We start from the raw sequence: 21,647 nt of genomic DNA, 5'->3' as shown, positions 1-21,647 counted from the left end.
ATATAAATGTTAAAATTCCCCAGTACAAATGCTCAAGTGTGAGGGTTTACTTTCTAAAATGTAATTTGGCAATAAAGATGGCGAAACTAGTGAGTGCTTGTCACCCTCATTTGCCAAACCTCCACCACTGCTAAGTAAAATCGCAGACTTTGCTTATGGGCAAAGGTCAGGGAAATTTTAAAGCATTATGTAGAGTTAATAAATATTTCTACATTCATTATATAGGTAACTTCAGAGGAGGCAGGGGTTAAAATTAAAATAAGCAACGCAATCATTCTGAAAGCAAGACGATCTTTTGTGATTCACTTGCCATTAATAAAGGGCCAGAATTACTGAGTATTTGAAAACGGCCTCCTACCAATTTCTCTCAAGGGGAATTAGGACGTTTTTATTGCTCCATCGGCATTTATCATCTCAGAACCTTCTAGTTAAAACCTATGATAACCGATGATATCATACAACTACCACAGTATTTCTCTGTCAGCTTGAGTCTCATGTTATGCATCACCAAAAGTGGTGCAGCAACCCACGGGACTCCCAACGACAGTTTTGGAATTGGCACGCTAAATATACGATGTGCCGGCCTTCAAAACCATGATATTGTCACTTAGGTCACAAATCACCCTGTAGGAAAATAGTTCTATCTGTTTCCAAGTCAATCCAACACTTGTTTCCTCCACGTACTGCAGAAAAGATCTTACCAGCATTCCAAAGCCATGACGCTTTCCTAAGCACGGACTGCTGGATCTCATAATATGAACCCAAAACAACAAGGCTTCTTGATTTCCTCACAGAGATTAAAGTTTAATAAAGTGAGTGACACTAAGTAGATGATAGGGCCCAGGTAATAGTTTTGATATTCACATAAACCTAATAAATTGAATTAAATGGGCTACTAACACCGTTTTCAACTCAAATCCTTTATCCCCATCAGAGTCGATAACTTTAGGAAATAGTACATTCCAGTAAAAGATGTCATTACTTACATTTTGAAAATGTGTTACCTAAGCTGGATGGAGGTTTAAGAAAACAGAAACCACCTGTGTCTGAAATTGGTATTTCACTCATTTCATCAAATCATGCATTTTTAGGCAGAATAGGATACTTGTTAGTTATTTGTGAACTTAACTGCCCGGACATTAAGACATGCATGTAACTGAGGGCCAAGGCAGAGACTTGGGAATGGGCTGTTTGGAAAGCAAGCAACGTCAAGCAGCCATGGCTGCCTCGGGGCCCAGTGTGGTGATGGAGACAGTAAAACAGCAGCAGGTAGGCTTTGTAGAAACGGGTGACGTCGCTATCATCCTTAACAGTTCTATGTTGTGAGCAAAGCCTGACACTGAGCTCCAGGAGGGACATTACTCACACTTGCACCAGGAGGGACATTACTCACACTTGCAGTGCTCCTGGGGGGTAAAGAGCCTGAGTGAAGAGGGCATTTGCGAGACAATTACAAACTCATATCTCCTTGTGAGCACTGCAAGCTACAGCAATGATTGCCCTAGCAAGATAGGCTCATTCGTGTGGTGGCGGTATTAATAACCCGGAACTACTTTCTGATTGGGTATAAGGCTAATGCCACAAGATGGAATCCATATCCGGCACCACTGGGGCCAAGAACCTATGAGTAAACAGATCAGAGGCCCAGGGAAGAGCCAACTACTGTTGTTCTGTTAACACAAAACATGAAAGCAGCTACTGTGATTGGTCATTATACCTGTAGATTAACACATCTCTCAATCCTAACCAGAGAAGCCTCTATTTCATTAGAGAGTGACTGACACAGAGACCCACAACTGGCTGAGATGGAGAAAATCAGACACCAGAATGCTCAGTTGTAAATGGGACATCTATATTACATCTTGTCTTTAATGTAACTTTTTTTATTTGAATAACACTTTTTTACTTAGTTTACATACCAACCAGTTTCCCCTCCCTGCTCTTTTCTCATTCCCTCCCACTTCCTGTCTACCCTTCCCCCTCACTATCCATTCACTCCTGACAGAGAATTGCCTGCCTCTGCCTCCTGAGTGCTTGGATTAAAGGTGTGCGCCACCACTACCTAGCAATACTTAGTTTTACAATGATGCTATTTTTAAGAGACAGAGTTTCTCAGTGTTCTGTATCTTTGTGAACTATTATAAGGTTATTCAAAAACCGAAAGATAGTAATAATCGAAATAAATGAGGAAAGTCATTACTTGAAATTGCTCATGAGCATTACAGAACTGTAAAGAGATGCCTGGAAGAAAGCTAGATATTACAGTCTACTCAGTATATAGAAATGAGTAAAATAAGAAGAATCGTAATTCTGGTATTTTTCAGTGTCCTAAAATGTAACTAAGACAGACAGAGAAGGACTTGGATGCAATATCTCAAGACATTAGCATTGTGTTTTCCTCTTCCACATTCTGTTTGTCATCCCAAGAACAAAAGGAGACAGGTTCCTAGGAAAGCAACAACACTGTAGCTTTAAGACATCTCTGGCACTCAAGGCTCCCCTCAGAGATTGTGTGTGATGTCTATGAACTGAGGCGTAGTAAGAGAAGACAACAACAATAATGAAAATATATAGCTGGGCATGACTCTGTCAGAGCAAATTAATTAGGATTCCTCTTTATTGGTGATAAGCGCATAGTCAAAGGTCCCATGAGAAAACTATGACAGAGAACGTAGGGTATAACTTTCTGGATTTGACAAGATCAAATAGATTTCAAGTTTGTACAAGTTAAAAGCTATTTCTTCACATTGAGACTCTTCAACCTTATATTCATTTCGGAAGTATTTACAATGTGCCACTAGGGCATGGGATCCAGAGATAAATGAAGCATCACCTCTCTGCTCTCTTAGAACTTAAGAAAATGGTTACCAATAGAGTTAAATATCTTCCTATAAGCCTCATGTATATATAAATTGGTGTGTAAACCCACATGGAGTTTTTGTTGAGCTCAAAGGTGGTAACATTGGATTTAAAATAGATATAAAAGTGTCCTCTTCAGAGTAAGGAAAGGCATAAAGTAGACGCAGAATAAACAGAAGGCTCGGTCTTGGGAAGTAATCTTAATTTAAAGTGACCAGAACAAAGGCCATGAAGCAGAGTGCTGGTAGTATCTTTGAGGAGAAGTAAGGCTTAACCAAGTGTTTTCAATTGTATATTTGAGCAGCAGATTCAGAAGGCTAGTGTTGAAGGAGAACTGAAAAGTTAGAGAACTGATTCCATGATAGACTTTGTTTTATTGAATGAGATTCCAAATTATTAGGAGATTTGAGTGGAGTTGTATTGACTAATTGAACTCAAAAATGATCTTTTTCTGTATTGAGGTTAAAGCTAAAGAGAAAAGAATTGAATCACACATTTAAGCCGTTGTGTACTTTGGTGAGAGTTTCCTCTGACCACAGCGTTTTTCAACAGAACTGAACAGAATAAAATCACACCCAAGAGAAAATGCACAGGGAACTTACGGGCTTGAGGAGAAAAAAGAAGCCATGCAAAGACTCTCATAAAGGCTGCCTGAGGTTAGCTGACATGCTAAGCTATCGATACTTAGCAGCGGTCGTGTCTGCTGAAGCGTAGTGTTGGAAATGACTTGGAGAATATAAAGCTTTGGCTGGCAATTGTATGAGCGGCAAAAGATGACTTTGTAGTTGGTGGCTGAGCGGGAAGTGATGAGCTGATCAGAGATGGGGAGACAGAGAAAAGGAGACTCATCTTTCTCAGTACTGTAGAAGTGTGGACGATAGACCTGGGCTGTTTGCCAACTGCCTACTATTAGTCCGTGAATGTGTGTGTGTGTGTGTGTGTGTGTGTGTGTGGAAACTGAGGCTAAGTTTTTAGCAAATGACTTGACAGACTAACTCTAAGTCCGTGAAATATAATGATATAAAACTGACCTGTTGTTTTTGGTTGTATTTTAAGATTTATCTTAGCAAATACATCCTGTTTGACTTTACGCATATAGATCTACCTTAAATAAAGGACACAGAATGTGGATCTCTGTGAATGCTGGAGAGTGAAACTAAGCGTGTCTTGGAAGAATGAGGACGTTGGAGGGTAGGTGTGGGTTGATGAAATTCAAGAGGTGGAGTTTCCAGGAAGAGGAGATAATGAGTAGCAAGAAGAAACATTTTACTATTCCAAGGGTGTGGGACACAGGAACAAAGAGAAAGTCAGGAAGCTCTGAGAAGATTTAAGGCAACAGAACAGAATGCCTGGGTGTGATGGGGCATGCAGTTAATCGTAACGTTCAGGAGGCAGAGGCAGGCAGACGTCTGAGTGTGAGGTCACGTTGATCTGTATAAGTGAGTTCCAGGACAGCCAGAGCTACACAGAGAAACCCTGTCTTGACAAAGGAGAGAGAGAGAGAGAGAGAGAGAGAGAGAGAGAGAGAGAGAGAGAGAGAGAGAGAGAGAGAGAGAGAGAGAGAAAGAGAGTGAGAATAGTTGTCACTGAGTTTGAAGAAAGAAGGGATCATTCAATGGATTATTGAGTATTGGGTGTTTTTTTAGGTTCTGTTGTGGGAGTGGCGGGCCGCTTCCTGCCTCCCAGCTCCCGGCCACCAGCTAGCTTTACCCAAAATAATTACATGGAAACTATATTCTTTTAAACACTGCCTGGCCCATTAGCTCTAGCCTCTTACTGGCTAATTCTCACAACTTGATTAACCCATTTCTAATAATCTATGTTGCACCATGAGGTGGTGGCTTACCAGGAAGGATCTTAACCTGTGTCCATCTTGGAGAGGAGAGCTATAGCGTCTGCCTGAGGCATCTGACTCATTGCCTTCTTCCCAGCATTTTGTTCTGTCTACTCCACCCACCTAATTTTCTGTCCTATCAAAGGGCCAAGGCAGTTTCTTTATTAACCAATGAAAGTAACACATAGAAAGATGACCCTCCTCCATCAAGGTTCCAGTATATAGAAGAAGGGAGGGATCCAGACATCATTGAACTGTTCAGTGGGGTAAGATTATTTTATGTCACATATAACACACTATTATTTTTAAGCTAAACCACAACATTAATGAAAATAACTAGATTAAATAGAAATAAAATAGAGTCAATAGAAGTCATAACTATAAATTATTATGGTTATTACATCAATCTCTACTACTATTGTCATTAAGGAAAGTTATCATTTCTAAATATTACATTAGCTACTTTCCATCATTCGCATTCTGAAAACCAGGCTCCAAATCATTTTTATGTTGGAGGGAATAATTTGTAATTAAAATTAGGATTTCATACTAGTCTATTGAAAACTGGCTACTAAATATTAGAAAATGAACGGTCCTTTATACAAGACAGCTATACATGTAGTTCAGTACCTGTAATCTGTGCCATTGACGGGTGTCCATGTGTAGGTTCTATTTCCTTTGTCAATGTATCTCTAGAAAGAAAGTTAAACACGGTCATTACAACCCCCATCCGTATATATGAATTTACAGAAAGGGTAAAAATACAATGTCCATCTGGAAATTCTGTGATCATCCAACATCCTTTTTTCCTAATGACATGCTTCTATCATACATCTTTAATATTTTGATGTGTGTGCTTGTCAAATAAAAGTTTGGAACAGAGCTAAATACTCAAATGAGTTATAGATTTATAATCATAGAACCTTAGTGTCTGATAACATAGTACTTTCTTCAAAACTCTGAAAGATTTAATTAAAACCAAATTTAATGATGAAATGGGACTAGGGAATATTAGACAAGGCTCAAATATCAACCATAGTAGAACATGTGTAAAAAAATGATAGCTGGTATGAGGAGGAAAATACATTAGCATGTCTACATCTGTAAGTATATCTACCATCTTGCCAATCTTTTTTTATGGGGCATCATGTTGTTATTAGTAGATAATTACTCCATCAATGAAGGTTATAAAAACACCGATTTTCACTGGGCAAAGTGCAGAGTCAAATAAACAGCTCATGGATGCACAAACCTCCTGTGTCAAGAACTGCAGTACACACAACTCATTCTTTCCTCTACTAAGTATATTATTTGCATACATGTAGTTTTAATTTCTTACTTACTCTGAACATTTGCCTCATTAGAGAACAACTCTATTCCTGATGGAGCGGACTATGAAAAAAATCTCTACAAACCAATTTGGAGAAGGTCGTCTGAAAGGTACTCAGTGAATCCCGTGTGAAGAGATGCTCTGTGGGAAATGTGCACACACTTGGAAATAAGATGCCCTGCCACCGGGGCTGAAACGTGTTAATAGTCAGCTCTCCTATCTCACAGGTGTGAAATGGAGCAGAGGAAAGGTCAATGATTTCTGACAAGAAATAATGGGCTTTACCATCATCTGACTTCTATCTGTGGAGCTATGATACGTGGAGAGAAATTAAACTGAAGCATTTTAATATAGAAGCTATTATCAAAACTTCATTATTCCTGCCAAAATCCACACAAAGTAAACACAGATCTAATGCTCTCAATGATATCATCTGAGAGTCAGTTTTTGTTTGACCTTATTGTATTATATTATATTTAATTATTTTACTATTATTCCTCATAAACATGTTTATCTTTTAATGGAAGAAAGAAAAGTGGTAGATCCAAATGGGATGGGAGGTGGTGGGGTTCTGGGAAGAGTAGAGGGAGGAGAACCATAATCAGGGTATACTACGTAAGAAAAGAAATATTTTCAATAAAAGGAAAATAAGATAAAGAAAAGTTCAGAATAATGCATATGTTATAATTGTTTAGATAATTTTATAAGCCTGACCATATCAAAAAGTTATGTTGATTCAAAGTAAATAATGAGGTTTCTTGAAGGGTAAGCACAGATGGGAAGAGAGTAATATTGTTGGAGTAGACGGCTGGCAAATGTATGTCTACAAAAGTACACTTAAGAGAAAAACAAACATTTCTAAGACAGACAATAAGTCTGCCTTCAAGGGTGAATACTGCTCAGAGACTGAATGGACAGCAAATTGAGAGGGAAATTAGCAAGACGAAATGAGCTGCATAAAGAATGCGAAGGTCAGAGCCCTTGGAAGGACTCGCAGGAGTTGGCAGAACTGTGACTACTTTACATCCCGGCTGTAGGAGCAAGGAGTCAAAGCCACGGCTACAGTGAAGCACTGGAGTCGATAGTTCACTAAAAATGAAAATTTAGTACCTCCTTCTTCTGTTCTGGTAATAGCCACTCAGGATTACATCAAAATAAGTAATGATGTGTGCTATAAAAGTATTTAAATTATCTGTCCCTTCTAGGGGAAGAGCTGCCAAGCAGTTAGGGAGAAAACACGTTCCTAAAACATACAGGATTTGGAGTAAGAACACAAGCAGCAAGTGAAAGCTGCAATTAAAGTCACAGGCAGGAAACGTCCTAATCCTAGGTAATTCTGAATATTCAAATATGCGAATGTCTGCTTTTATTCCACAAGTGACTGACAGCGGATAGAGAAGAGCATCCCCACATACAAAAGCCTCTTAACCTGCAGACTTGAAGCAATATCGACTTATTATATATATACACCAGAGAATAATGATGATAGCTCTGCTACCACATGACTTGTTTTCAGACTTAGAGGTAGGAAAATCATAAAGGGTATAGAGCAGTGGTTCTCAGCCTGTGGGTCTTGACCCCCCACAGGGTTACATATCAGATAATCTACATTTCAGATATTTATATTACAGATCATAATTAATTGTAGAAAAGTTGCAGTTATGAAACAGCAATAAAATAATTTTATGGTTGGGAGTCACCACAACATGAGAAAGTGTATTAAAAAGTTGCAGCATTAGGAAGGTTGAGAACCACTGATAGAGAGGGTTTAAATGGTAAAACTAGATAAAACACACAGAACACAGACTCTACAACATCTATGTACACAAATAATACAATGTGGTATTTAATATTACCTTAATTTAAATATTACCACATCCCTGGTCCAAAGAGATTTATTTCTTAAATTAAATCATTCAGAAACAAAGGGTAATTTTGAGAATACAGTTTTTTACAAATTTTGGTTGATTTATTTATTTACTTGTTTATTTATTTGTGTGTGTGTGTGTGTCTCTGTGTGACTGTATGTGCCCATGAGTGTGCAGGTGCCTGCAGAGTTCAGAAGAGGGCGCCAGAGATCTTCTAACTGAAGTGACAGGCACCACAGAGCCTGCCAACAAGGTGGCTGGGATCTGAACTCCCTATCTCAGAATGAAACAGCAAGTACTCTCAAATTGCTGAGCCATTCTCTAGTGAAAGAATAAAGTTTTTTTTTTGTAAGAAGAACAAAGAAAAAAACTGTTCAGTAGAGTTATCTCTGTTCCAGAAATAAACCCTAGAAAAACTGCCGAGTTACCAGCATCGCTATTCTTAAGGCAGACTTTCCCTCACGATCAAGGTTCCATTAACTCTTACCTCATCCTGAGATTTGACCAGTGTTCTGAACGTTTTCTCTCCACTCTCCCCATCGATCATTTTATTTCGAATCTAAGGGAAAATGAAACAATTGCTGCATTCCAGGAAACAGACTGACCTAATAATTTTTATAAAAACACTCATTTTAAAGGTTTTACCTTATTTCAAGGAAACTAAATGAGAACGGCAAAGCAGTTGCGCTACTCGATGACGTTATTTGGAATTTTTATGCGGCCACATTGCAACCATTTTACATAAGGAAAACATGCTTATTGGATTTGTTTGTTAATGGGTCCGGGAATTTTGAAACATAATAGTAATGGAGTCAGTTTCTGTCAAGCTTCTGCATTGGGGTGAGGGGGGAGTAGATACTGTGAAGTAAGACTGTATGGGTATTCACAGAATTGACATGGGACGTGGACAATTTCAAATTCTTCCCCTACAAATAATTGACTCTGGGGAGGAAGGGCTCAGGATGGCCCGTTATGAGTCATTGTTGTTGTTTGTTTGTTCGATTTGCAGAACAGGTCTCCCTGCAACCCCGAGACTCACTTCCCAGACCAGGATGAATCCAAACTTGCAGGATCCTTATGCTCTGACGCCCGAGTCCTGGGATTACAGGACCCTCATCACATGGGGCTTGCCATTTGAAATTTTACTTTTTCTTTGTCATATGGAGCAGTCCTATTAGGATTTCATACCACACAGTGAAGCCCCTTACAGCTTCGTTACTCCATAAAAGCAAAGCCAGGCCACACCAGTCTACCGGAAACTCCCAGAATTCCTTTCAACTTGATTTTCATTTTATTTATTCCCAGCACGTCACATCTGGGCTTTAGTTAACCATTAGTGACTGAGCAAACTTGGTGTAACAAGACAGACAAATCTGAAAACTAGAAGATGAATAGAACTCACTGAAGATATTTTCAGTTTGAAGGTGGACAGTAAGAAGTGATTGAAAAAATAAGCAAGCTTTACCATGTACCCCTTCTCTCGCTCAGCCTTTTTTCGCACAGCCTGACACTCAGCCGCTACATTGAGGGGAAGCAGATGTTGAGAGACTAATGGGGGCGCTATTGCGAGTCAGCGGGATCTGACTCAACCTCACTGCCATCATCTCTGAAAAACTGGGATACCGAGCGCATTAAAGAAGTGACCAAAAATGTTCCAGAAGTCACTATGCCACCCTCCAGAGTAACTCTGAACATGATCCCTTCCTCTTTTTCTGTTAGATAACTGCCTTTACAATAGGAAGCACCCTGGTGGAAGTGCCCTGTGGCTTTGTTGTTGAAGGAAAATAGAAACATATCAAGGGTCTTCAGACAAACATGGCGGCTGCTTTCCTGACATGGCTCTTCATGCGGTTGGCTGGTTAGAATGCTTTCAACTTCTCTCTCAACTTCATAGCATGTCTGTCTATAAATTTCATTAAAATTATTGTTATTTTTGTATGTTTAAAATAACTCTTCCTTTGGAGGGAGTAAAGTAATGAAAAAAACAAGAAAGGCCATACCTAATCTGAAATATCTATTCTTTTCCGGTATGAGTTATTGGAAGAAGACAGCCCAGAGTGTATGCTATTTTGATGACAAAGGACATATCAGTGTAAGCTAGGAGACATCCTGACCTAAACCATCGCTCAGATACTATTTGCGGGATGGGAACCCAGGTCCACGCCACGTATCTGCTGGGCTTAGTCCTGGAGCACACACTCACCTCCACTTTAATGTCATTCTCTAACTCCGCATCGAGGAAGTCCAGTGTGACGGGCTCCTGAGATTTGGGGTTCTACACAGAAGACAGTAAATAATGAAGGACTTACGTTATCAGAAGACAGCGCTGCACCCAGGACAGTTTGAAGAGCATTCAGCATGAATTCACTCTCTGTACATACTCACCTTCTGTTACAAGCTAGGCATTGAGTTTGAGTGCAACAGACAATTATCACCAGTTATCAACTGAAGGCAGCAGAGGCTAGAAATCAAACCTGTGGCCTCACTAACACTATTCTCCACTTTAACATTGCTGCCTTTTCTTGTGGCGTGTAAGGAAGCTAGCTCACTATGGAACACGGCAGAGTATTTACTTATATCTCAGTTGATGTTACTGGCCTGCTAAATTCACCTCATTTGGCATGATTCTAATTTTTCAAACATTCACGGCCGTTAGACTAGTGGATATACAAAATGTACCTGTTTCCTGATAATTCTTGCTACATCATATAACATGTCACATGTTATAAGTTCCAGCTTTTAGTAGAATAAAAGATTCGACGTAAATAAAAGATTTCAAAATAGTTGAAAACAATAGAAGGTAGTCCTTAAAATATTTATTAAAAAGTATCCTCCAAATCTGGCCAGAATTAGATGCTAGTAATTATCGCAGTCTGTGTTTGGTTCCTTGCAGGTGTAACAGATATTTGACCATGAGCTTGCCAATGACATGTGTATTGCAACCGTCTCAAACACCAGGCATGCTAAGGGGATATGCTTACTAACATACTAGCAGCAGAAAAAAAATCTGCCCAATTAGCGTAATTTGTTTAGATGACAAATGAATGGTATAGCACACATGGGATGTATTTATCGATAGTCATGCAAAATGCCTTATTTCAGGGAATATTCATATTTTTGAAAAGTCACAATTTCAGATCTCCATGGTACTTGATTAATGAGAATTCTTCAAGTAACGATTTTTAAATTGCTCTCCCCATGTCTTTGGTAGGGGTGGGGGAGCAGGGGACTGAGTCCAGGACCTCACGTTTGCTCAGCACACACTGCACCAGAGACCCCGAACCAACCAGTGCCTTTGATAATCAAGAAAACACTCACTGCTTAAGAACTCTGCAAAATCAGAGTTTTTATACTATGGAAATTAAGTCTTGGGTTTTCCAGCACAATCCACTACTGTTTGGATGGACAACTTTTGTTGCAGGAGCAAATATTCCTTTGCAATATACATGCAACATGGAAATAAATGTCAACATGGGTAATTTTTATTAAGTCCACGAAACTTGCAACCTCCCTAACAAAAACAGACAACGGATGTTGCACAAACACTACTGTATAAACATTCAAATTAAGATTAAAAAAAATACCAATGCAAAACCAACCCAAGACAATCAAACGGTAAAATGAAAACGGAAGGTTTCTCTTACATGCAACGGATAACGCATAGCATGACAGGCCCCAAACAGCATGCAGGGAGCAGCCATTATCAGGAGGAAGTGGCAATATGCAGATCATGTCCCAATCCAACATATAAAGACAGAGAAGAAAACAAAATCATAAAAGAAATGTCAACGCATCGCCTGTATTTGTAAATGGCAACCCAGCAGATCACTGTTTGAGAAAGAGCCATCCCTTCTGTAAGAACTAGAAAATTAAAGAAAAAAAAAACAATCTGCTAATAAGAAAATAGCAACACGGGCTGAAGAAATCTATTTAGTCTCATGGCTTCTGAAAACCCTCATGAAGAAAAATTTAGTATCTAATATTTCTCATCAGTATGGGAATAATTCATTCAGTTAGCATAATTATTAAGGGTAGTATATGATGCTAACAAAATTTAAAATTTGTAACAATTATGAGTAAGTATTAATTTAATAATATAATACCTCAGAGTTTAAAATATTCCCCCAATTAAGAAGTTTTATGTGGTTGCTAGTTTGCCATTTAGAGTTTGCATAGAATTAAAAAAAATCATTATGAAGGTTGCTTATTTTTTTAATTTATTTAATAATCTTTGCATGCAAATAAAATCACCGAAACGCAGCTGATGGTAAAAACTATAACCTAAGGTATTACCAAAGTCACATGCAAACAGAAAAACAAAATCGTTTCCTAGCTGAGAAAGGCATACAGGTCACTGTAACCTCTACAGGGACCTAGAAGGCTCCTGAGCCTTACAGGAGCAGGAACACAGGGCTCAGAGCACCGCGGGGTTCTAGCTCTGTACACAAGAGCAGGTTACCCTAGCGCTCTACCTTGGCAACTACAGCTTCACTCCTCCCAGTCATTACAGTTCTGACAGATGGGGAAGCCGACAGACTCTCTGGAGCTGGAATTCAATGAGAACTTTCAAGGGTGGGACATGGTATCGACACGTATGCTTAATTTCCCACGTGGAGTGCAGAATGGACTTGGTATAACTCCCTGCTCGACAGATGAAAACCGTGGCGCGCTGTTCCAAGGTCAAGTGCTGGCTACCAACAGGACCAGATTATAACTCAGTCCCACTTAGTCCGTACTTAGGGACCACTAACACCACGCTGCCTCTCCAGTAAAACACTACCATGTGTTTTAAAGGAAATAATAGGCTTACACAGACATCTACAATGATGCTAGATTTTCTCTACCATTTTGGATCTCTCTGAATAGTTTAAAGAAATATCCTCTTAAGATGAATGTCTTCAGTCTACACATATCTGTAACCAATGTGTGTGTGAGGACACTGCCCACAGAAACCAGAAGGGGTCATTGGGTCCAGTGTACTTGAGTTACTGATGGATGCGAGCCACCATGTGGTGCTGAGAATCACAGCCCCGTCCTCTGGAAGAGCAGCCAGTGTTCTCCACCACTGTACCATCTCTCCAGCACCCAAAATTCCATTTTTAGAAAGTAAAAAGCAAAACCAAACACCTGGCTAAAAATTCTAGTTTAAAAAAAAAATCACAACATTAGAATCATGACTTTATTTGCACTTAGAAATCAAATTCACAAGCGAACTGTTAGGAAAACATGGATATGATATTAATTTCACCAAACTTAATAACAATTTTATAGGAGCCATTTCATTCTGATTATTCTGATTAACGTTATTATTAGATCAGTTTCCTTAGCCACCTTCCAGCCAGGGCGCACCCTCTACCTTTGTTAGCACGCTGCTCCAGCTCACTGGGAAGGGAAGCGCATGCTCTGTAAGCCTGGCGTCAGGAAAGGCTGGGCTTACAAGCCTTGAGAACAGAAGCTTGATCTCAACCTGATTTAGCAAATTCAGAAGCACGGCTGTCTACCTCATTCACAGTTACCTGAACGTTGGGTCGCCTTTTTCTTAAATTAATGGTGGGTATGCCTACACCAATAGGCTGGAGCAACAGAGAAACGATAGCCCATTATCCTACAGATCATCACAGTAAGAATTCTACCCTGTAGTCAGTGTTAGTCAGCCATTTCCTTGACAAGAAGCAGAACAAATGATGTAGTCCCAACTCAGAATACTTGTATCGTTGAGTCCATGACAACAAAACAAAACAAGATACCAACAAAACCCCAAACTGGTAATGGTAGTAAGAATCATTTTTTCTTTCATTTTTTTTTTTTAAAAAGAAACTGTTTATCTTTGTCCTGGATTTTCCTTAAGATTATAAAAATTGGAGAGTGGAAAGAGAGAATTTGTCCTAGATAAATTTCCTTGGCTGAAACAAAACAAAGATTAGAAAATAAAAACTGTTGAAATGTACATGACACAAGTACATAAAATAAACACTGGAAATGGCCCCGCAGATTCTTCCGCGGCAATCCGGCCGTGGTTATAGGGTTGTAAAAGAAGGCTGGGTCTTTTAGAGGTTACTAGGCTGGAAGGCAGTGGCTTACAATGGGATTAGGACTCACGTAAGCCAGAGACCCCTTTGCCTGCTTGGCCCCTCTCGTGCAGTTAGAGGGGGAAGCTGGCTGCCCAGGAGGAACATACACTGATCACTCACGCCTGAGTCCGCACTCCTGACCACAGTAAAAACTGTGTGAAGTCAGCTTCATTGTTTACAAACATACCAGGCTTTGACATAGCATTCTGAACAGACTGGAATAAATGTGATTGGATATTATGGAATCGTGAATTTGATCCTTTGCTATCTGAAAGAATGAGGGCAGTGGCGTTTATTAAGAAGCTAAAGGAGAACTCAACCACAGCACTAGATTCATCTGGAATATTGATCTTTATGTCATCAATTATATACAATTTTCTATATAATTAGCCTTTTTCAGAATTTATCAAAATAGCAAACCTAAAAACTTAATCTGGTTCTTTTAATGTGAGAAATAAAAGTCTATGGTAGAAAACTCAGGATAGTCACTTCACTATTTGTTAAAGTGTGGTCACAGAGTGACATAATTTTGGACAAACATGACAATTCCATAGCAAAAAAAATGCACAAAATATTTGTGACTGGTTTACTGATACTGCGGAGCTGTCTATAAATGACAAAACGATCCTGAAGTATGTTGTAATAAACTACAGTGCCAGGAAGAAATCACGTGACCCTGACCTAGTAACACCTGCTTGTATCATCATTTCACATTCTTCAATAATAATGGCCCTGGCGACAGCACCTCCTGTCTTTCAGATCCACTGACAGGCTGTTGAGGAAAGTGAAGGTTAACTTTGACAATTCCAGACCTCCATCCCTATACTGGTCCTCTAGACTTGCCCTGTCTTCTCTGCAGCAAGGCCCTCCTAGAGCCTTGGAGTTGCACGTGAGATGCATGACAGTGAGATTCAAAAGGTGACAAGGGCTGTCTGAGAGTCAGACAAACTCGGTGAAAGAAAACGAGGGATGCTTTCAGATTTTCATGTGTTCTCACCAGTGGCCTTGCCCTCTCTTAAGGGGGGCACAGGGTCTGGAATGTTACCAAGAGAATTGCAAGTCACAATCCCATTAGAGTTAGTCAGTAATTGTACCAAACCCTAGTAACGATAACAAACAAATTATATACATACCTTTGGCTGAAGATTTGGATGCAATAAGACATAACCATTAGGATCGATTGCAAAATAGTAGCCATTGGGACACAGCTGGAAAACAGTAAAATAGCTCAGAGATTCCTAAGTCACGATTAGAAATCCACATTCATCATTTTAAAAAGTTATTCAGTACATGTTTTGTAACACAGAAGAAACAAAATAGTGTCTTCATGTATTAAAAATGCCTTTTATCATTAAACTCTTTTGCTAGACTAGCCACATGTATCTCACTCTCCAGTGCTATTGTGGACAAAATATATTGGTACATAGTTTGGAAATAGGAAGTGTAGTCAAAGAATAAATTACATCTTACTGTAAAACGTGGTGTCAATCTCTTTATATCTTCCAGAGACACATCAACGCCCATCACACCAAGAATCAACTGGTTCTAAAAGAAGATGGTGAAGGTAGTGCATTTTATACCAGAAAAGCTTTCTACACAAATATATATTCATCCTTTTATTATGGTATGGAATGATTTCCACATTGATGCAAACACACACACACAAACACACACACGGGGTACATTTGGTGTCAATTTACAAAGACTCTCAGTTTTGGCTGTTTTCCACAACATCATCACCCCAAATTATTTAACTTAGATGAAATATTAATGACTAAACCTAAATCATAAAAGGCATGAATATTTTACTAGAGGAAATAGTTGGGTCAATAGTTATGGTCTGTTTCTATGAACCTTTCTTAGACTGAATAAAGCCGGTAAATAAAAAACAATCTGATGGATAGGCAATGTTAAGAACTTTAAAACATGACAAGGAAGAACATAGAGAATTACACCATTATGAATTTAAATATTTAGATCTTATAAACATTCAATATGTCAATGGGCCTCAAAGCGAGAATCAAAACTTTGTAGAACTCATTGCTAAAATGAAGCCCTTCAATGAAATTTATAAAAAAATTAAGCAAACAGTGCTTTAGTGCAATAGACCTCATTGAGCTACAAACAAGAAATTAACATTCCTTTAAGCCACCAGTATCACCTGGATTATAAGCCATTAGTATTTAAAATAATTTTTATAGTCTTACATTCATTCTTAACTGTGCAATTCTATTTTAAAGTCAAAGCATTTAATAGATAATAAACATAGTAAGTATGAACCATATTCAATAATCAGTTACAACTTCCAAGTAGATAGCTCCTTCTTGTACTTATATTACCAGAGATAAAGAAATTTCTATGAAACTAATTTTTTATTGAATTTTAAAAAGTAGGAAACAAGAGACCAATTAGAAAAAAAGCTATTACTTGGGAATTCTAAGTAAGAATTCAACAAACATGTGTCTGAACCTGATTTAAAGAGAACCATGGTTTTGGTTTTTCTGTTTCCCCCCTGAATTCCATGAATATCTCAAGCACATTTTAAAAAGTGAGTCGTGGTGGCACACGCCTTTAATCCCAGCATGCAGGAAGTAGAGGCAGGCAGATGTCTGTGAGTTCGAGGCCAGCCTGGTCTGCAAGAGCTAGTTCCAGGATAGCTAAACTGTTACACAGAGAAACCTTGTCTCATAAAAAGGAAAAAAAAAGTGGGCTTATGATACTATTGTCCACTTTCCATGTCATTGCGTCATTACTTGTGTTCTGACTTTCTGAGTTTCTCATCAGGTCACAGTTAAACCAAGCGAAGCTGAATCCTGACTCTAGGGCCACAAGGATGTGACCTTCACTTCTCTTTTTCCCAGGCGGTTATCACGCAGACAGCTGTTGCCAATGACCTCCAGCCTCACAAGACAATCACATCTTATATATTTCCTTATAGAAATATCTTATCCGCATGCACCTTCAACGTCATAGTTTATCGCTTATTGTTATTAATTTTATCAATTAACTTTTAACCTTCAAGTTTGTCTTATTTTCAGATTGCCCAGTGACATTGAAGACCGGCAGAGTTCCAGTAATGACAAGTCCCAGCTCCTAAAAATAGATGGAGAGAAAAGGCCAATGAAAGCAACATTTTGAACTTCGTACTACTGGATCAGCCTTTGAAATTGGAAACTTCACTTTGTAATTATCTTGAAAAGAGTCACAGAAATTTAACAACTAATTTTGACTATCTTTAAAGAGAATTTTTCAAAACGCTCAATGAAAACTTCTTAGATAAAATAAAGACCCATTAAGCAGTTTTGCACCATTAAATAAGTATTAGAATAAAATAAAGCAATTGTAACTGTGACATCCATGACTGCTCTCATCTATTCTTCCACCCTCACCATTCCTGTATGGCCAGGAGCCTCCACAGGGGACTCTCATTGAGTAGTACTTTAGATTGGCTGGAGCTAGCTCTATAGCTTCAATTACAATTTTTAAGCCCCAAGTCAAAGGTGTCAGGCCACATGACAAATGTCTAGCTCAATGTTGTGTTACACAGAAGAAAGATGATATCGACAATGTACTTGCAGAATATTCTAGGTGAGTACTGTGATGTCTAAATATTACTTTTAACTTGTAGAATATTCTAGGTGAGGACCGTGATGTTTAAATATTACTTTTAACTTGCAGAATATTCTAGGTGAGTACTGTGATGTCTAAATATAACTTTTAAACAGTCCCCTAATGAATATTACTTTAAACATCTAGACTCCGGAGCGTGCTCTTTGTCCCAGGCACTGTGCCACAGAATAGAATGAAAAACTAAGTGTCCCGCCTCCTGGAATGTGACACTTATCTTAAACACAGCAACTCTTCCTATTTCCCTCTACATAGAGAGCGTCCGTCCCGTCATCTTCCAAATGACACATTGCACTAAGTCCTATTCCTCTCATATATCCAGGGTCTCTAAAGGTGATCCCGAGTAAGTATTAATGCTTGAATGGACCCAGTGCTCCTAAATCGGCCAATGCGCAGCTTTATGTGGTTTCATCCTCCCCATGAATTACAGAAACATGGCTCGCACTTACGCTCAGCTGAAATGTCTTTTTAACCACTCCCCATTCCAGTCCCAATTAGACAGCATCTTTCTTTTAAAGTGCCACAGCTCTTAGAATTCTCCGTGTCGCAGTCCTTATCAAGTTTGTTCTTGAAATACCGTATGTCCCCTTCCTAATAAACTGCTGATTTGATTGACGCACATTCAGATCCCCACCCCCCCCCCGCGCGCCCCCGCAGTGATTCTAAGTAATGGGGCTCCTATTTTTAAACCAGTACAAAGAAAGCTGTGTCCTCTGGCCACCAACTTACGTCTCCCACTTCGTTTGTTTTTTTAAACATCTCGTTTCGGCTTGGAAAGTGGAACATTGACAATCAGCATTTCCGCCAAATGTTATTTGTGTTATCAGCGAGAACCTTGCCAGCAATGCGGACAGACACTCTGGGTAATGAACTTCTGGTCATAGGAAACGCAGCGAGGCCTAACTACCGACTCCTATCGTGTGCAATCCTGTGATGGGTTTGAAAAAAACCGAAACATCTTGGTCGTGGCTAGAGATGACCATGTGACCTTAAGTAAATAAGTAACGTCAAGAAGGGACACTCGACAGTCATTTTTGGTGGCTTGAGGTAAGCAAGCTTCCCTTTATCTCTCTTAGCATGCGAGATGGCTGCTAATAGTCCCGACTTCCCTCTGACTTCCTGTATGTGTTTATTTTGTGAGTACCGAGTGATAAGTCATTCTAACGGGTTGCATTTTGCCCTTCTGTTCATCACTGCCCTGAGAGAGTAGCAAAGGCATTAAACTGCACTCCAAGTAGGGGAAAGGGCACCACTGATTCAGCATTCACTTTCTGTTAGAGTATACTACTTTGGTAAATGGCTAAATAGTCCTTAAATTCAGATTTGGCATATGAAAAAAAAAACAACCCTGAAGTATTGTCAAGTTTTAACAACTTGTGTCATAAAGTAAGAATAAATTAAAACGTGATTTCTCAACTTATATTGACAATTTGGGCTAGATAATTTTGTGCTCTGTGGGGAACAGGGCTGACTGATGTTTATTCTAGGATACCTAACACCAATCCAGGGTACCAGTTGTTATATGCCAGCGGGAGCGCTCTGCACCACTGTGTGCTTGACAAAAGATGTTTTCATACAAGTTCAAGTGACAAAAACAGGGAAATATCTCCCAGCTGGAAATTACTCCTTAAAACGTGATAGCATGCTTGTGTTAACAGGGCAGATGCGCTATGAGAAACTGATATGCATACATTATCTCTCAGCAGACTGGGTCACCTCAATGTGATATTGCCATCAGAATGTCTAAATCTGCACTTAAAGCCGGAGAGTCTATAGGAAGATGCAATTATGCCCATGCTGATTTAAATGCATTGCCAGAGTCTGTAGATCTAACTGAACGTACGTTAGAGTTTGCGCAAGTCCGGGTGCAATGGTGGACCGTGTTGTACATATAGTCACTCAGACACCCACTTCAAAAATAGGTGTTTCAATGTGTTTGTTCAAAATATGGAATTCTTAGTTACTACTCGCATCATGTTCAGCATTATTTTCTTATATTAAAATGTCAACAAGTGATTGCGATCCCCATATAGTCAGCATTCGAAGTTGGAAAACCAGTATTTTCAGTAGAACAAGAATAATCTACAATTTTACATGTATGATTTCATACTAATGTAAACCTAGCTGAGAAACTTGCAAAGGAGTAGATTTTAGAAAGAAAGGATCAGGGAAAAGGAAAAGAGAAACGCCACCCAGAGAGAGGAAAATCAGCCATGTGCTCTTCCCATGACAGCTTCCAGCAGAGAAGCCCAGCCTCTTACCAGCGCGTCCAGATACACATTGGTCCATTGCACCTGCTTCGCTTTGTCTCCTGCTAAAACCATGGGTCTTCCCAGGACATCCAAATATTCCTATTTATACAAAAAAAAAAAAAGGTTGTAAACCATCAACAGAACAAACAAATGTCAGAGATACAATGCTTCAAAGTAACCTTCAAAGAGAAAAATTGAAAATGAATATGGAACCAAATTATTGAGAGTATATCTGTCCTATTTGGGGCATTCTATAGTTTTCATCTAGTTTTATCCTTAAATGGTTTGTTTGTATACATTGGATCAATAGTACCTATTTATAGTATATATCTCCTCCAGGTTTTTCTAGTACCAATCAGAACATTGTTCCTCAAAGTACAGCCAATGATAAGTGAAATATATTCATTATGAATCGCTCCATGTTGATCTAAACTATCTAAGGCTCTGTGATTTATGTGCGAAATGGCACAAATTTGAAATGATAAAGCAGCCACATACTTGCTTTCACATAACAGATTGTTTGGATGGAATTCAAAACTGCATTTAAACATATCAAAAAATAACTGTGGTATGTGCCAAATCCAGACACCAGGCTTACATTCCCTGCTGCTTCATCTCAACCCTCGGGGGGTCAGCGCGCAATTCCAGGAGGCCAAGCTATTTATGCTCAGTTTTAACAGCTATTTTGGGCATTATTGCTGGTGCTTCAAATTGGGCCATGATCTCAAAATTGTAATTTATGAATATTTCAAAATGAAAATATTTAAATAAAATTGCAGAATTCTACAAAATGTTGTGTAAACAGTATGCTTTTTCTCTCAAATCAACGGCGTTATAAAGTCATCTTACTGCAGTTTTATGTAAATAAATAGGTATATAGACCTGGAGGAATTGTGGGAAAAATCTCAGTCCTATGCAGGGTTTAGATCACTTGCCCAGAATAATTACTATTAGTGTTCTATATGGCTGAGAAAGTTATATGTGACTTACAATTGAATAAAAATTACATGAGATTATTAATAAATTTCATATTATCCATTTTCTATGACTTTTTAATACCTAAGAATAACAAACCACAATTATATATATATGTAATATGCATACTATATGTTTGCCTAGGCTTTAGATATTTAAGGATATAAAATCAATAAATACCACATTAGCCAGTACTGGGTGAAAATATAAATTATGTAAATCTTTTTTTCCACTTTTAATTATTCTCATCGGACTGAACTAATAAAACCAGGACAATCTCTTTTTATTTCCAGGAAAGTAATCCTAAACTTTGAAAAAAGAGTATAAGTATTTTTAGATAACCATACCTGAGTGTTGATTCTTATTGCACCAATGGAGGGAATTTCATAATAATAACCTAAAATTCACATACAAATTATAATTTGTAAATATCACACTTACAATAAATATCAATAAAATAGATTTATGTTTTTTCATAGGAGGAAAAGGTTATTTTCCTTCTAACTTGCGTAAGTAAATAATATAAAGATTTACATTAAAATATAAATACAAATGTTAAATTCTGAAAAATATTGATTAGTGAATATTGTCAACAACTTTAGGGAATTTATGATTAATTTTACTTTATTTCTTAGGTACTATAAAATAACTTTAACTTCTACAAACCAGTAAGGAAACAGGAGCTGTCAAACTCCTTTTCCCTAGATAAACTATTAAAGGTACAGATAGACACATAATTAGCATATGCACATGCTTTCCTTAACATAAGTTTTGGGATGTGTTCAGGTTCTCTTTTCTGTTAATATAACAGTTTATTCTTCAAAAGACTTT

At 38.5% G+C, this 21,647-nt stretch overlaps 1 protein-coding gene across 6 annotated transcripts in view; it reads right to left on the bottom strand.

Annotated features, from left to right (window-relative positions):
• Cacna2d1 (calcium voltage-gated channel auxiliary subunit alpha2delta 1) overlaps positions 1-21,647 on the bottom strand; it is a 403,873-nt gene that overhangs the window by 40,405 nt on the left and 341,821 nt on the right. For 2 of the 6 annotated variants that reach the window (XM_075956382.1, XM_075956383.1), the window contains exons 14-22: positions 21,164-21,213; positions 19,851-19,940; positions 16,978-17,055; positions 15,433-15,507; positions 15,096-15,170; positions 13,408-13,464; positions 10,095-10,166; positions 8,379-8,450; positions 5,324-5,385 (exon numbers count right to left, since the gene is read on the bottom strand). In XM_075956382.1, coding sequence (XP_075812497.1) covers positions 5,324-5,385; positions 8,379-8,450; positions 10,095-10,166; positions 13,408-13,464; positions 15,096-15,170; positions 15,433-15,507; positions 16,978-17,055; positions 19,851-19,940; positions 21,164-21,213 — 631 coding nt within the window. The remainder of the gene's footprint in view (positions 1-5,323; positions 5,386-8,378; positions 8,451-10,094; positions 10,167-13,407; positions 13,465-15,095; positions 15,171-15,432; positions 15,508-16,977; positions 17,056-19,850; positions 19,941-21,163; positions 21,214-21,647) is intronic. The other 4 variants (XM_075956384.1, XM_075956386.1, XM_075956385.1 and 1 more) reach the window with 2 other exon arrangements.

Source organism: Microtus pennsylvanicus, chromosome 22 (assembly GCF_037038515.1).
Source record: "Microtus pennsylvanicus isolate mMicPen1 chromosome 22, mMicPen1.hap1, whole genome shotgun sequence".
In the NCBI taxonomy this organism is placed as follows: Eukaryota; Metazoa; Chordata; class Mammalia; order Rodentia; family Cricetidae; genus Microtus; species Microtus pennsylvanicus.
This window is presented reverse-complemented; position numbering and strand designations above follow the sequence as displayed.